Source organism: Symphalangus syndactylus, chromosome 22, assembly GCF_028878055.3.
Source record: "Symphalangus syndactylus isolate Jambi chromosome 22, NHGRI_mSymSyn1-v2.1_pri, whole genome shotgun sequence".
Taxonomy (NCBI): Eukaryota; Metazoa; Chordata; class Mammalia; order Primates; family Hylobatidae; genus Symphalangus; species Symphalangus syndactylus.
Window position 1 is genome coordinate 16,198,013 of NC_072444.2, and position 13,860 is coordinate 16,211,872.

At 51.3% G+C, this 13,860-nt stretch overlaps 1 protein-coding gene across 7 annotated transcripts in view; it reads left to right on the forward strand.

Annotated features, from left to right (window-relative positions):
* ECE1 (endothelin converting enzyme 1) overlaps positions 1-13,860 on the forward strand; it is a 130,027-nt gene that overhangs the window by 98,142 nt on the left and 18,025 nt on the right. For all 7 annotated transcript variants that reach the window (XM_055262691.2, XM_063631655.1, XM_055262692.2 and 4 more), the window contains exons 9-13: positions 321-463; positions 2,579-2,693; positions 9,755-9,865; positions 11,149-11,247; positions 12,125-12,202. In XM_055262691.2, the coding sequence (XP_055118666.1) occupies positions 321-463; positions 2,579-2,693; positions 9,755-9,865; positions 11,149-11,247; positions 12,125-12,202 (546 nt within the window). The remainder of the gene's footprint in view (positions 1-320; positions 464-2,578; positions 2,694-9,754; positions 9,866-11,148; positions 11,248-12,124; positions 12,203-13,860) is intronic.

Here is a 13,860-nt window from a genome sequence, read left to right on the forward strand (position 1 = left end):
TTGGAATCATATGCATGAATCATTTGCCACGGCTCCTGGCACACAGGAGACGCTTGCTGAATGGTAGCAGCAGCTCCTTCATCTTCTCATTCCATCCTCGTTCCATTTCAAGTTAAATTTTGGTGTTGGACTCCTTAGCATTCTACCTACAGCATCTCTGACAAAAGCCCGCCAGGCTCCGCTTGACTGTCTGCCCAGTGCGCTGTCAGATGGCGCCAAGCCCAGGCTCTTTCCTTTGCTTCCTGTAGAAGCCGGTCCTGGAGACCTGGGCTATGAGGAGAAGCAGCCCTACAGGGTCACATTGTCCTTTTCCCTTGCAGACCTTGGCACCTGCCATCAACTGGTTAGCTTTTCTCAACACCATCTTCTACCCTGTGGAGATCAATGAATCCGAGCCTATTGTGGTCTATGACAAGGAATACCTTGAGCAGGTCTCCACTCTCATCAACAACACCGACAAATGGTAAGGAGACCCCCAGTGGCCTGGGGCATGCCTCTCACAGACAGCCCTCTTCTTGGGCATGCCTCTCACAGACAGCCCTCTTCTTGGGCAGGCTGGGCAGGGGTGGGGATGACTATCTGACTCAGGAGAGTGGGACCTGGGCGGGCTTTTATGAGAGGCAGCAGGACCTGGTTACGGGCGCAGGTTTAAATCCCAGCCTCTTTCCAACTATCAGCTTTGTAGCCTTGGGCAAATTTCTTAACCTTTCTTAAGTTCATTCTCCTCCTCCATAAAATGGTGATACAAATAGCACCTGTGGCCAGGCACGAACGCCCGTAATTGCGGGACTTTGGGAGACAGAGGCAGGAGGATCCCTTGAGTCCCTGCGTTTGAGACCAGCCTGGGCAACATAGCGAGACAGTGTCTCTACAAAAAATAAAAAATTAGCCAGACATGGTGTCGCGTGCCTGTCATCTCAGCTCCTTGAGAGGGAGGCTGAAGTGGAAGGATCGCTTGAGCTCAGGAGGCAGAGGTTGTAGTGAGCTGTGATTGCACTATTGCACTCCAGCGTGGGAGACAGAGTAAAACCCTGTCTCAACCAAAAAACCTAGCGCCTACCATTTAGGGGTGTTGTGAGAATCAAGTGAAACAATCCATATGAGGTGATTTAATGCAGTGCCTAGCATATACTGGGACTCAGTAAATGTTGGCTATTATTTTTAGTTAATACTTAACAATTTTCTTTTTCTTTTTTTTGAGATGGAGTCTCACTCTGTCACCCAGGCTGGAGTGCAGTGGTGTGATCTCAACTCACCGCAACCTCTGCCTCCCAGGTTTAAATGATTCTCCTGCCTCAGCCTCCCAAACAGCTGGGATTACAGGCGCCTGCCACCACACCAGCTAATGTTTGTATTTTTAGTAGAGATGGGGTTTCACCATGTTTGCCAGGCTAGTCCCCAACTCCTGACCTCAATTGATCTGCCTGCCTCAGCCTCCCAAAGTGCTGGGATTACAGGCATAAGCCACCACACCCGGCAATACTTACAATTTTTAAAAAATTTTTTGAAAAATACCAAAAAAAAGGAAAAAAAATTATTTTATTTAACTTATTTTTTTCCTAACTCCCCAAACTTGTTAAAAATTTTTTTAATGAGATGGGGTCTCACTATGTTGCCCAGGCTGGTCTCAAACTCCTGGGCTCAGTCAATCCTCCCACCTTGGCCTCTCAAAATGCTAAGATTACAGGTGTGAGCCACCTCAGTAGGCTCTGAAAAAATTTTAAATGACTCCTGTTGATCTTGTGTGTGTGTGTGGGTGCATATGTAGAGAGAAAGCATGGCGGAGGGCAGGAGAGAGGAGGGAAAGAGAGATGGGTTTTCTAATATGTGGTCTTTTTTTCCCATTATCATGACTAAATGTCTAGTCTCCTTTTCCCTTGACCTGTATCCTGAACATTTTCCCCCTTGTCATCTCAAAACCTCTGCAAACATCATTTTTCATGGTTGCATAGTATTCTGTCATGTACAAATACAGTTCTTTACTTCCTCCTTCTCATTGTCAGGCATTTTGGTTGATTCTGATTAGAGGTTAGATGTTCACTACAGTCTCAAGGTGACTTCTTGGCAACAGTGGCAACAGCTACAGATAGGTTCCCTGTGCCCTGCAGGTGGGGCAGTAGGAGCTGTCATCATGGAAACCTTGGCCTGGCTGGGCTGAGCTTTTCCTGCCCCTCCTATTCTTAGCCTCTCTGGCCTTCTGGCTGGGGCACCTCCAAGCTGTAGAAGTGGTAGTCACCCCTCCATCCTAGCATACACCATTGGGGTGGGTCTCCATGCCCGGGCTTCATAGCTTCCAGACACAGAGCAGCTAGGCAACAAGCATTTATTGAACGCCTGTGGCATACAAGTGATTGCACTAAACACTGAGGCGTTTCCTATGGTAGAAGACCCAGGCTTTTCCCTTGAAGAGCTTCCACTGCATGTGCTTAGGGAGCAGTAACCCACCAAGCCGTGGCAGGCTGGAAGGGGCCTGGGGTCACAGGCCAAGTTTGAGAGCCCCCTAGGGGCCAGCAGGGGAAGGGCCACGATACTCCCTGCCTAGGTGTCCCTGAGCCTCTCTGGCCTCCTCTCCCCGCAGCCTGCTCAACAACTACATGATCTGGAACCTGGTGCGGAAAACAAGCTCCTTCCTCGACCAGCGCTTTCAGGATGCCGATGAGAAGTTCATGGAAGTCATGTACGGGACCAAGAAGGTGAGCCTGCTACTGTGTATGCCTGAATATGGGCTGAGAGCCTACTTTATGCCAAGGTGTCCGTGGGAGCACAGGAAGGGACCTCAGCCAGCTGGGGGTGGGCAGAAGCTTCCGAAAGGAGTGATTATGCCAAGTAGAGGGTAAAGAGGAGTCCTAGCCACTTAGCCAATTTATAGCAAAAAGTAATTGCCAGTAGTGATGATAGATGCTCTCCTTGGACAACTCGTGATCCTCACAATGCCTGTGCGGTGGGTACTATCATTATCCCCACTTTGCACAGGGGACCCCCAATAGTATTAATGTAAAACACAGAACAGCACCTGGTTCTTAGAAGCACCACGCGACTGTTCAGTGTTATTATTTTCCTCCCAGTTTGTAGCCTGGGAAACCCCAGGCCAGGTGGGCTCTACCTGCCATTAAATGCCCCCGCCAGGACCCCTGAGGGTCCATTCTTCCAGAGGCTTCAGGGACCTTCCCTGTCCTCCTACAGGGGAACCTACCCCCAGTGGAAAGTTCCACAGCCACTTCCGCCTTCTCCCCAAGGAAGTGGCTGTCGCCCTCTCACTCATGCAGCTGACTAATGTTTACTCATTGAACTCCTGCCACCGCGTGCCAGGCTCTGAGCCCAGTACGGGAATACTGAGACAGGTGAGCTGGGGTCTGTACCCCGAGAGCCCACACCGGCTGAGGGAGGTGACAGGAATTGACCAGTTCTCGTATGTGCTCATGGGATACATCACGCTCGGGCCCCAGAGAGCGGCTGGAAGAGGCCCCAGCTACAGAGCAGTAGAGGCTGGTGTGCCAAGCTCACCTGGCACATCTTCCCCAACCCAGACAGCAGCTAGCAACACCCCAACAATCCTCCCCAGAGAGCAGAGAGATCTGACTCCAGCTGGACCCCACTCCTGCAGTGGGTCCAGCTTCCAATCCAGATTCCAGTCCAGATGAGTGTTGGCAGAGAATGGCAGGATGTGGGCTCCTGCTTCGAGCCCTGGAATGCATCCTACATGTCCTCTCTCCCATCCCCGTGCAAACCTACCTCTGGCAGGAAGGGGACTGAGGGAGAGGGTGGCTGGGAGCAAGCCCCATTTCTAACCAGAGGCACTTCCAAGGGCACCACCAGACCTTGGCCACAAGAGCCATGCTGCCCTGGGGAGGACAAAGCGGGAGGAGTGGGTTGGCTGCGCTGCCCGGCCAACTCGCCGTCCTGCTCCTCCTGCGTCTACCTTGGAGTGACCCTGGGTTAGAGATGCGGCCAGAGCCAGGATTCTGTTCCCTACAGAACTCGGCCTCCCAGGGGACTTTCTACAGAGAGATTTGATCAGGACCCAGGATGATGGTTCCAAAGATGGTTCTGTGTGTGGAACATACACCCACATCATCTCTCACCTTCCCAGGTTCCTCCCTGAGGAAACTGAGGTCAGGGAGGTGAAGGGACTTTCTTAGTCACCCAGCAAGAAAGCAGCAAGGGCCTGGTATGGTGGCTCACGCCTATAATGCCAACACTTTGAGAGGCCGAGACAGGTGGATCACGTGAGCCCAGCCTGGAAAACAGCAAGATCCTGTCTCTCTTTTTTTTTTTAATATTTATTTGTTTATCTTAAGAAAAAAGAAAGCAGCAAGCTTGAATGAAAATCCCAGATCTGATGTTTACAACTTTCACCTACTCACTTACCATAATGATAATAATAACCAAAGATACCATTATTGGATATCTACCTTTTATAGGCATTATAAATTCCTACAACAGCTGTTGTCCTCTTCCATTTTACAGATGAGGAAATGGAGGCTCAGTGAGGGAAAGGGACTTGTTTAAAGTCTTGTAAGTGGAGAGGAGGCTCTGAAACTCAGCATATCTGATGCCACAGCCCTGAGCTCTGTACCACTCAGCCTCTGCTCTGCAGGAACCAAAAGTTAAGGTCAAGCTTCCCTGTGGTTGCCAAGGGCTGATATGGAGGAAGAGGGATGAGGAATTATTGTTTAATGAGTATGAGTTTCAGATTTGCAAGATAAAAAAGTTCTGAGCCAGGCGCACTGGTGCATGCCTGTAGTCCCAGCTACCCTGGAGGCTGAGGCAAGAGGACTGCTTGAGCCCAGGAGTTTAAGGCTGCAGCGAGCTATCATTGACTGCACCACTGCACTCCAGTCTGAGCAACAGAGCGAGACCCCATTGCTTTTTAAAAAATTAATTAGTCAGTTATGGAGTGAGCTTCCCTGGGCCACCTTCAAAGCACAGGGTGCTGCTTGAATGTGGCACTTGGAGCAAGTGGGGTACAGGGAGGCCTCAAGAGAGGCAAGGGCAGGTGGGAACCCTGAAGTGGGAGGGTCTGAGCAGGAGTCTCTGGATACCCCAGGGCTGATGGGTGAAGGCTGCTGCTCGCCTGTTTCTTAATCTCCAGCCCTCCCCACTCCCCCACTGTGATGGAGTCTGGGCCCAGGCCGGGTCCCTCCTGCTTGTGTTCAGCCCAACTCAAAGCCACCTCCTAGCTGTGTGACCTTGGGTAGTCCTTATACCTCTCTGAGCCTCAGTTTTTTTAATCTGCAATTGGAGATCATTCCTGACCTCACCTCACGGGACCTTTGTGAATGGCCTCCATTCGGGAAAAAGCGTAGAACATGGGAAGCAGTGTGGTGTGTGCATTTGTTCATCCTGGCAGGGAGGGAGCCTGCTGTGAGGAAACAGCACGGAATTCGGAGTCAAAAGATCCAAGTTTGAATTGTTTCTTCTAACCACACCTTAGGTAGATTGCCTCACTGGGGCAGGGGCTCAATCTCCCATCTGTAAAAAGGGGTAACAGATCCCTGCCTTGCATATCCAAGGGCCGCCTAAGATTACACGGGGGATCCCTGTGAAGTCTGTTCTGACTGCTCAAGCGCTGCACGCAGCTGTTTCTCATCAGCTATCACCCATTTGTGACTTGAGACTTCCAGCGGGGAGGAAGGAACCCCTTGCTGAGTGCTCCTTGTATTACAGTGAGGAAGAGGTTAAAAAAAATGCAGCCAGGTCAGGGTGGAGGAGGCTGCCTGGCTGCTCCTTATCTTCCCAGACTTGACTCATAGATCACCTCCAAGATGCAGGCTTCCTGACCGGTCAGATTGATCTGACCTTTGCTCCTTTTGGAGATTTTTCTCATCATCCTGTAGTACTTCTAGGACTTTGTGACAGGCAGAGAGCGTGGCCTCTTTGAAGGAAGACATTGGAGCTGGACTTTCTGAGTTCAAATTCCACCTCAGGCCGGGTGCGGTGGCTCATGCCTGTAATCCCAGCACTTTTGGGAGGCCAAGGCGGGTGGATCACCTGAGGCCAGGAATTCAAGACCACCCTGGCCAACATGGCGAAAGCCCGCCTCTATTAAAACTACAAAAAATACGGCCAGGCGCGGTGGCTCACGCTTGTAATCCCAGCACTTTGGGAGGCCGAGGCGGGTGAATCACGAGGTCAGGAGATCGAGACCACGGTGAAACCCCGTCTCTACTAAAAATACAAAAAATTAGCCGGGCGTGGTGGCGGGCGCCTGTAGTCCCAGCTACTCGGAGAGGCTGAGGCAGGAGAATGGCGTGAACCCGGGAGGCGGAGCTTGCAGTGAGCCGAGATTGCGCCACTGCACTCCAGCCTGGGCGACATAGCGAGACTCTGTCTCAAAAAAAAAAAAAAAAAAAAAAAAACTACAAAAAATAGCCAGGTGTAGTGGCACACACCTGTAATCCCAGCTACATGGGAGGCTGAGGCAGGAGAATTGTTTGAACCTAGGAAGCAGAGGTCGCAGTGAGCCGGTATCACACCACTGCACTCCAACCTGATAGACAGAGCAAGACTACATCTCAAAAAAAAAAAAAAAAAAGAAAAAAAACCCACCTCAACCATTTACTCCCTGGGTGATCCCTTTGGCCAAGTGATTTAACCTCTCTGTGCCACAGTTTTTTATCTGCAAAAAGAAACAGAGGCTGGGTGCGGTGGCCCACACCTATAATCCTAGCACTTTGGGAGGCTGAGGCGGGCAGATCATCTGATGTCAGGAGTTTTAGACCAGACTGGCCAACATGGCAAAACCCTGTGTCTACTAAAAATATAAAAATTACCGGGCGTAGTGTTGGGCACCTGTAATCCCAGCTACTCGGGAGGCTGAGGCAGGAGAATCTTACTGTGAGCAGTATATGCAATAGGGCCCAGCACACAGTAAGCACTCACTCCACTGCTTCACTTCACTGTGACTACTGCTGTGGATGGTGCAATTACATGTCTGTTTCTCTCCTTGGATGTTCTGGGCATTTCAGTTGAGACCCAGGAGTGCAGGCTCACTGTTGATTCATCTCTAGCTTCCCAAGACCTAGCACAGTCAGGATGCAGGGCAACTGCTCACAGAACGCTGGATGAGTAAATGAATGAAAGCTCATGTGAAGGAATGGGTTTATCCAGAGAATCTCCAGAGAAGACGACGCATAAGAAAGTCTGTCTGTGATTCAGCCCTCACAGCCTGGAGCCTCCACGGAGCTTCAAATTAGAGTCCCCCTAGTCCTGACCTCCTGTGTGGTTGGCCTCAGCCAGACACAGACCATGTGTCCAGCTTTGGGCTTCTCAGCCGAGGGAGGGCAGGCGGGGGAGGGAGGGAGAGGCTGAGGGCAAGGCATCCAAATGGACACATAGTTGGGAAAACTAAAAAGAACATGGGTGAGACGAGAAGAGTGGCCCTTCCTTCCTTCCTTCCTTCCTTCTTTCTTGCCTAGAAGAAATTTTTGTAGCTAAGGCATAATTTACATACAATAAAAAATGCAGTGTACATTAAGTATACAGTTCAGTGAGTTTTTGGTTTGGTTTGGTTTTGAGACAGAGTCTCACTCTGTCACCCAGGCTGGAGTACTGTGGTGTGATCTCAGCTCACTGCAACTTCCACCCCCAGAGTTCAAGCGATTCTTGTGCCTCAGCCTCCCGAGTAGCTGGGGTTACAGGTGCCTACCACCACACCCGGCTAATTTTTGTATTTTTAGTAGAGACGGAGTTTCACCGTGTTGGCCAGGGTGGTCTTGAACTCCTGACCTCAGGGGATCCACCCACCTCAGCCACCCAAAGTGCTGGGATTACAGGTGTGAGCCACCGTCCCAGCCTTTGTTTGTTTGTTTGTTGTTTGTTTTTGTTTTTAATTGAGACAGTCTCGCTCTGTCACCCAGGCTGGAGTGCAGTGGCCTGATCTTGGCTCACTGCAACCTCCGCCTCCCAGGTTCCAGTGATTCTCCTGCCTCAGCCTTCCGAGTAGCTGGGATTACAGGCATGTGCCACCACGCCTGGCTAATTTTTGTATTTTTAGTAGAAACGGCGTTTCACCATGTTGGCCAGGCTGGTCTTGAACTCCTGGCCTCAAGTGATCCACTCGCCTCGGCCTCCTGAAGTGCTGGGATTACATGCATGAGCCACCACACCTGGCCTCAATGAGTGTGACCAATGAAGTCACCCATGTAACCATCACCACAGTCAAGGTAGAGAACATCCCCTTCTGCCTTGGGCATAGCGTGCTAAAAACAAACAAACAAAAAAAAAGTATAAAAAAATTTAGAAAGATAAAGAACATTCCCATCATCCATTTGTCCAGTGCCCTCTGAGCAGCAGGTACCCTCATGCCCCTTTCCTGTCAGCCCCCAGCCCCAAGGCTGGTGCAGCTGGGTGCAGATGGAATTATACACGATGTGCCTGGCTGCTTTTGCTCAGCTTGAGTCTGTGGAATTCATCCATGCTGTCGTGTATATCAGTAGCTAGTTCATTCCTTTTTGTTGCCAAGTAGTATGTTGCTGTATAAAAATACCACATTTTGTTGATCCGTCTGCCTGCTGATGGGCATTTGGGCTGTTGTCAGTTTAGGGCCATTATGAATCAGGCTGCCCTGAGCGTGGGTGGTTGTTAACCAGCTGTTCTTTGGGGTTAAGAGGACATCGCTTCCTCTGTCGCACGAGGGATTTATGTGAGCAGGGCCAGCACATGTGGTCATATATCCTGCCCACGGAGGGATGCCTGGTCGGGGAATGACTGGGGCTGACATTAGCCCAGCACGCGTCCCTGGGCCATGCCCAGGAGGTTGCAGCCCACAGACGCCTATTTCCGGTTTGCACAGAGGTGTCGTATGGACTGTTGGGGCTTGTAGGTGAGACCAAGAAGGAATGAAGGCATTGCAATCCTGCGGTGAGCCGGGCGTGGTGGCTCACGCCTGTAATCTCAGCACTCTGGGAAGTCAAGGCAGGTGGATCACTTGAGCCCAAGAGTTCTAGACCAGCCTGGGCAACATAGTGGGACGATGTCTCTACAAAAAAAAAAAAAAAAAAAATTTAAATAGAAAAAATTAGTCAGGCATAGTGGCCTGCACCTGTTGTCCCAGCTACTCGGGTGGCTAAGGTGGGAAGATCACTTGAGCCTGGGAGGTCGAGGCTGCAGTGAGCTGTGTGATCGCACCACTACACTCCAGCCTAGGTGACAGAGCGAGACCCTGCCAAAAAGAAAAAGAAAGAAAACAGTCCTGCAGTGTTGCTGTAGTGTTCTCATTTGAGGAGATCTTCAATGGCATTGGAGTCCTGGCCCTGGGGAATTTTCTTCTGTGACTTAGCGTAGACCGGTCACTCCCCACCGCTCTTTGCCTCCAGGACTCCTGGTCTCCCCAGGAGGCAGGACGAGCTGGGCATAGGTAGGAGCATGGGATGTGGAGTCAGGCACGTCTCAGTTCTCATTCCAGCAACACTTGTCACTCGTGGGGCACCCTGGGCCAGCAACTCCTCCATGCCGAGTGTGTTTCCCCATCTGTCCAACGGCTTGAAAGCCCCGAGGGTCATTGAATGGCTCAACAGGACACTATTTGTGAAGCCCCAGCACAGAGCCTGGCATTCAGGAAATGGCAGGGGGTGGGAGTGAGGGTATCAGTGGCCTCTTGGTCTGGTGACTAAAATAACTTTACTGGGTCGGAAAGCTCTCCCTGAACCTCCAGAACAAAGCGTGGGCCCCACATGGTGCTACCTCCCAGCAAGAAAGGGGTTGGGAAACAAAAGGCTGGGGCCCAGTGAGCCCCGCAACTTGTGTTTTCCAGACCTGTCTTCCTCGCTGGAAGTTTTGCGTGAGTGACACAGAAAACAACCTGGGCTTTGCGTTGGGCCCGATGTTCATCAAAGCGACCTTCGCCGAGGACAGCAAGAGCATAGTAAGTGCCTCCACCGTGGACACAGGCTGAGGTCACACTGGTTGTGGCCTGCGCAGACCTGCCAGTTCACACTCCAGCCCACCCTGGGCCTTTCCTGCTCCCGGACAGAGGACCTTAGGGCCACAGCCTCAATGCAGAGGCCCCACTTCCTCGAGCCCTGGGTGATGGGAGTCTCGCGAGGGCAGCTCTTCAGTGCCAGGCCCTTATCTGCACGAGCTCACGTGAGCCTCCCAGCAGCCTGCAAGGCGGTGACAGCCATCCCCACCTCCAAGGGCTGCGAAGGACCCAGAGAGAATGTTGGCAGAGCAGCTCTGGCCCAGAGGATGATATTTTTCTTATTCTGTGGGTGACAGGTTTGTTCTAGACAGGCAGAGGAGTGCCATGGCAGAGCGCCGTGGAGACAGCTCAGATCCTGGCCTCACTGCTGGCCGGGTGGCCTGGGACAGTTCTTACATCATCTGCAATGTGGAGACGGGGGCATTCCTCCCACAGAGAGAGATTAAATGAGATGCCACACACTGAGCACCGGCACAATATAAGGGTTCAACCAATGGGAGCGGTCATTTTATTGTTACAATCTTGATGACAAATAGTATTCATTATGTAGCTGTCATCTGCAGCCGGAGGTGAGCCAACCGCAATTCAAATCCATTACAGTGACTGGCCTGTGAGCAGCTGGGCAGGGTCTGAGTTGGGGTCGGCTGGCCCCTCTGCTCTTGTTGCTGCGCAGCTCTGCCTCCCCCTTCTCTAGAACCTTCAACCTTCCATCTTCAAGCTTGTCTGCTCATGACATTGTCACCCTCGAGAGCACCTGTCCATCTCCAGCCTGAGCGTGGCATTTCCGAAGCTGCTCCTCGGAACATGAGTACTCTAGATCTTAAAGCCCGTTCCATTGAAAAGGAATGCTGTGGTCCAACAAGGCCATAAGGCTAAGAGAGGCTGTGTCTTCTCCCCTCTCTGGAAGAATCACAGTGCCTATTATTACCACATTAAATGCTCTGAAAAGTACCACAGCAGAGACTTTTCCAACTTTCCTGAAGCTCATCAAAGCTTACTGGAGCATGGAGCTCTGTGTGTGGAAGGCCAGTCCTGCCTTGCAGGGTGTTCACATTAGGAGCATGGTTTGGAAGCACAGCTGTGGCTCGCCTTCTCACCCAGCCTGACGCTTGGAAAATTGAGTTTAATCTCTGTCTGGCCCTGCATCATTCTTCTGCGCAGGGTGCCCGTTGCATTTACATGAGACCAGTGCCCAGACCTTATTGCTGTGATGTGTATCTCCTCAGGCCACTGAGATAATCCTGGAGATCAAGAAGGCATTTGAGGAAAGCCTGAGCACCCTGAAGTGGATGGATGAGGAAACCCGAAAATCAGCCAAGGAAAAGGTGAGGCTGGCCAGGCACTTGGAGGGGGTGCTGCGGCGTCCAGCACAGATAGGGGAGGGTGGGGGAAGGAGAGGCCGTTTTTTTAGTTTTTTTTGTTGTTGGTTTTTGGGGTTTTTTTGTTGTTTTTTTTTTGAGGTTTTTTTGTTTTTTTTTTTGAGGCAGAGTTTCGTTCTTGTTACCCAGGCTGGAGTGCTGTGGCGCGATCTTGGCTCACCACAACCTCCGCCTCCTAGGTTCAAGCGATTCTCCCACCTCAGCCTCCCGAGTAGCTGGGATTACAGGCGTGCGCCACCACGCCCGGCTAATTTTGTATTTTTAGTAGAGATGGGGTTTCTCCATGTTGGTCAGGTTGGTCTCAAACTCCCGACCTCAGGTGATCCACCCGCCTTGGCCTCCCAAAGCGCTGGCATTATAGGTTTGAGCCACCGCGCCCAGAGAGGCCAGTTCTATCCGGCAGCACAGCCTGGATGCTTTCTTGCCTTCAGCGGGTGAGCGGTCTAGGCCTAGCAGGATTCGGGGTAGGCCTCAAGCACATGATCGCTTGGATGTCTGTAGAAGACAAGCCTTGCTGAGTGTACGGGGAAAAGGTGCAGGAAGACGCAGCACGTCCCGTGGGTCGGGAAGGCTCTGGTACCCTCCAGTGGGGTGGGAGTCAGGGAAGACTTTCCTTGGGAAAGTGACATTTAAACAGAGACCTAAGGGATAAGTAGAAGTTTGGCAAGGAGGAAACCTTTCCAGAAAAAGACATGAAAGCCCAAGGCAGACAGGGCCTGGCTCTGGTTCCCCTTGGCCCAGACTGTGAGCCCAGCACCCAAGTTGCTCGGGCTGGCCTGGTCGGTGTTGCCAGGCACTCACTTCCTCTGTCTGTACTGTCTAGGCCGATGCCATCTACAACATGATAGGATACCCCAACTTCATCATGGATCCCAAGGAGCTAGACAAAGTGTTTAATGACGTGAGTAGCTGCTGCCCTGCCCCCTTGTGCTCCTAAATGCCCCCTTGGAAAAGGGCCGAGGCAGGGCTGGGTCCAGATGGGGTGCTAGAGGCAGCATGGTTGTCAAAACACACAGGGATGATGTGGTGTGGGGTTTGGGGATGGGTCAGGCATGAGGAAGCCTCTTCTTCTCCTTAATTTGGCTCCTGGGTCAGCTGGAGGCCCTGCCTCCCCATAGCCACCATCAATCAGGCAGTGCCCACCGGTCAGTACAGAACCCGTGCTGTGTGCCCCCTGAAAGTGGTCAGCTCCATTTAATGTGTGGGAAAGAATGGAGGAAACAGACCCCAGAAGGTGCAGAGAGAATTGGTGGCCCTCAGACATCAGGGGTGGGGTATGAAGTGGAAAAACCCGCACACCACCTCCTCCCTGCCTGGTCGTGCTTCCAGTTACCCCCTGTCCCCATGGCCCTCCTCCACCTCCCCAGAAACCTGGACCTCTGATTTTGACTTTGAAATGCTAATGGGAAAGAAGCAGCATAAACCCAGGTGCATTTTTAAGCTTGGTTTGGGCAGTGGAGGTAGTTGATACATCTCTGCTTGTTAGAACTTTTGGCAAATCACTCCGTTAGGTGGATTTTGCTTCTGCCTCAAATTATAAAGTTTTATATGTTCTTGTGATTGAAATATTTGAATTCAGGCATTAAAAAAAAAATTTTTTTTTTTGAGACAGGGTCTCATTCTGTTGCCCAGACTGGAGTGTAGTGGTGCTATCTCAGCTCACTGCAACCTCCGCCTCCCAGGCTGGCTCATATTCATGAGCCACCATGCCCAGCCTGAATTCAGGCGTTTAGTAATCTAATAACCTCTCGTCGTGGTTATATTTAGAACCTAAGACTATAAAAACTCCCTCTGAGATCATGAGACTCATTCTGCAGCCTTTTCCTTGAGAATCATTTCAGATGCTCCAGGGTGTCATGAGGCAATTTCCTTGGGCCTCTAGAGGCATCCCAGGCAGAGCCCAGGATCCGTGTCCTGTCCCTGAGGCTCCGGCGTTTTTACCAGAGCCAGGGAGAATTTTGCACCTGTCAAGAGCTGAGCCAGGCGCAGTGGCTCATGCTTGTAATGCCAACACTTTGGGTGGCCGAGGTGGGGGGATCGCTTGAGCTCAGGAGTTTAAGACCAGCCCGGGCAACGTAGTGAGACCTCATCTCTACAAAAAAAATTAAAAATTGGCTGAGCATGTTGGCATGTGCCTATAGTCCCAGCTACATGGGAGGCTGAGATGGGAAGATCACTTATGCTCAAGAAGACAAGGATGCAGCAAGCTGTGATCGCACCACTGCACTCCAGCTTGGGCGACAGAGCAAGACCCTGTCTCAACAAAGCAGAAAAAAAGCTAGAAGGCTGGGCCGAGTAGTGAAAAGGGTGTACAGTGACGCCCTTGACAGTTCAGAGAGATTTCTACCTTCCTTACGAGATCTCCTATGGTAGCTACTAGCCACAGATGGCTATTTGAATAATTAAAACTTAAATTAGTTTAAATTAAATTTAAAAGCCACACTCGCCACATTTGAAATGCTTAGTAGTGGCTGAACGTGGTGGCTCACACTTGTAATCCCAGCACTTTGGGAGGCCAAGATGGGCTGATCACCTGAGGCCAGGAGTTTGAAACCAGCC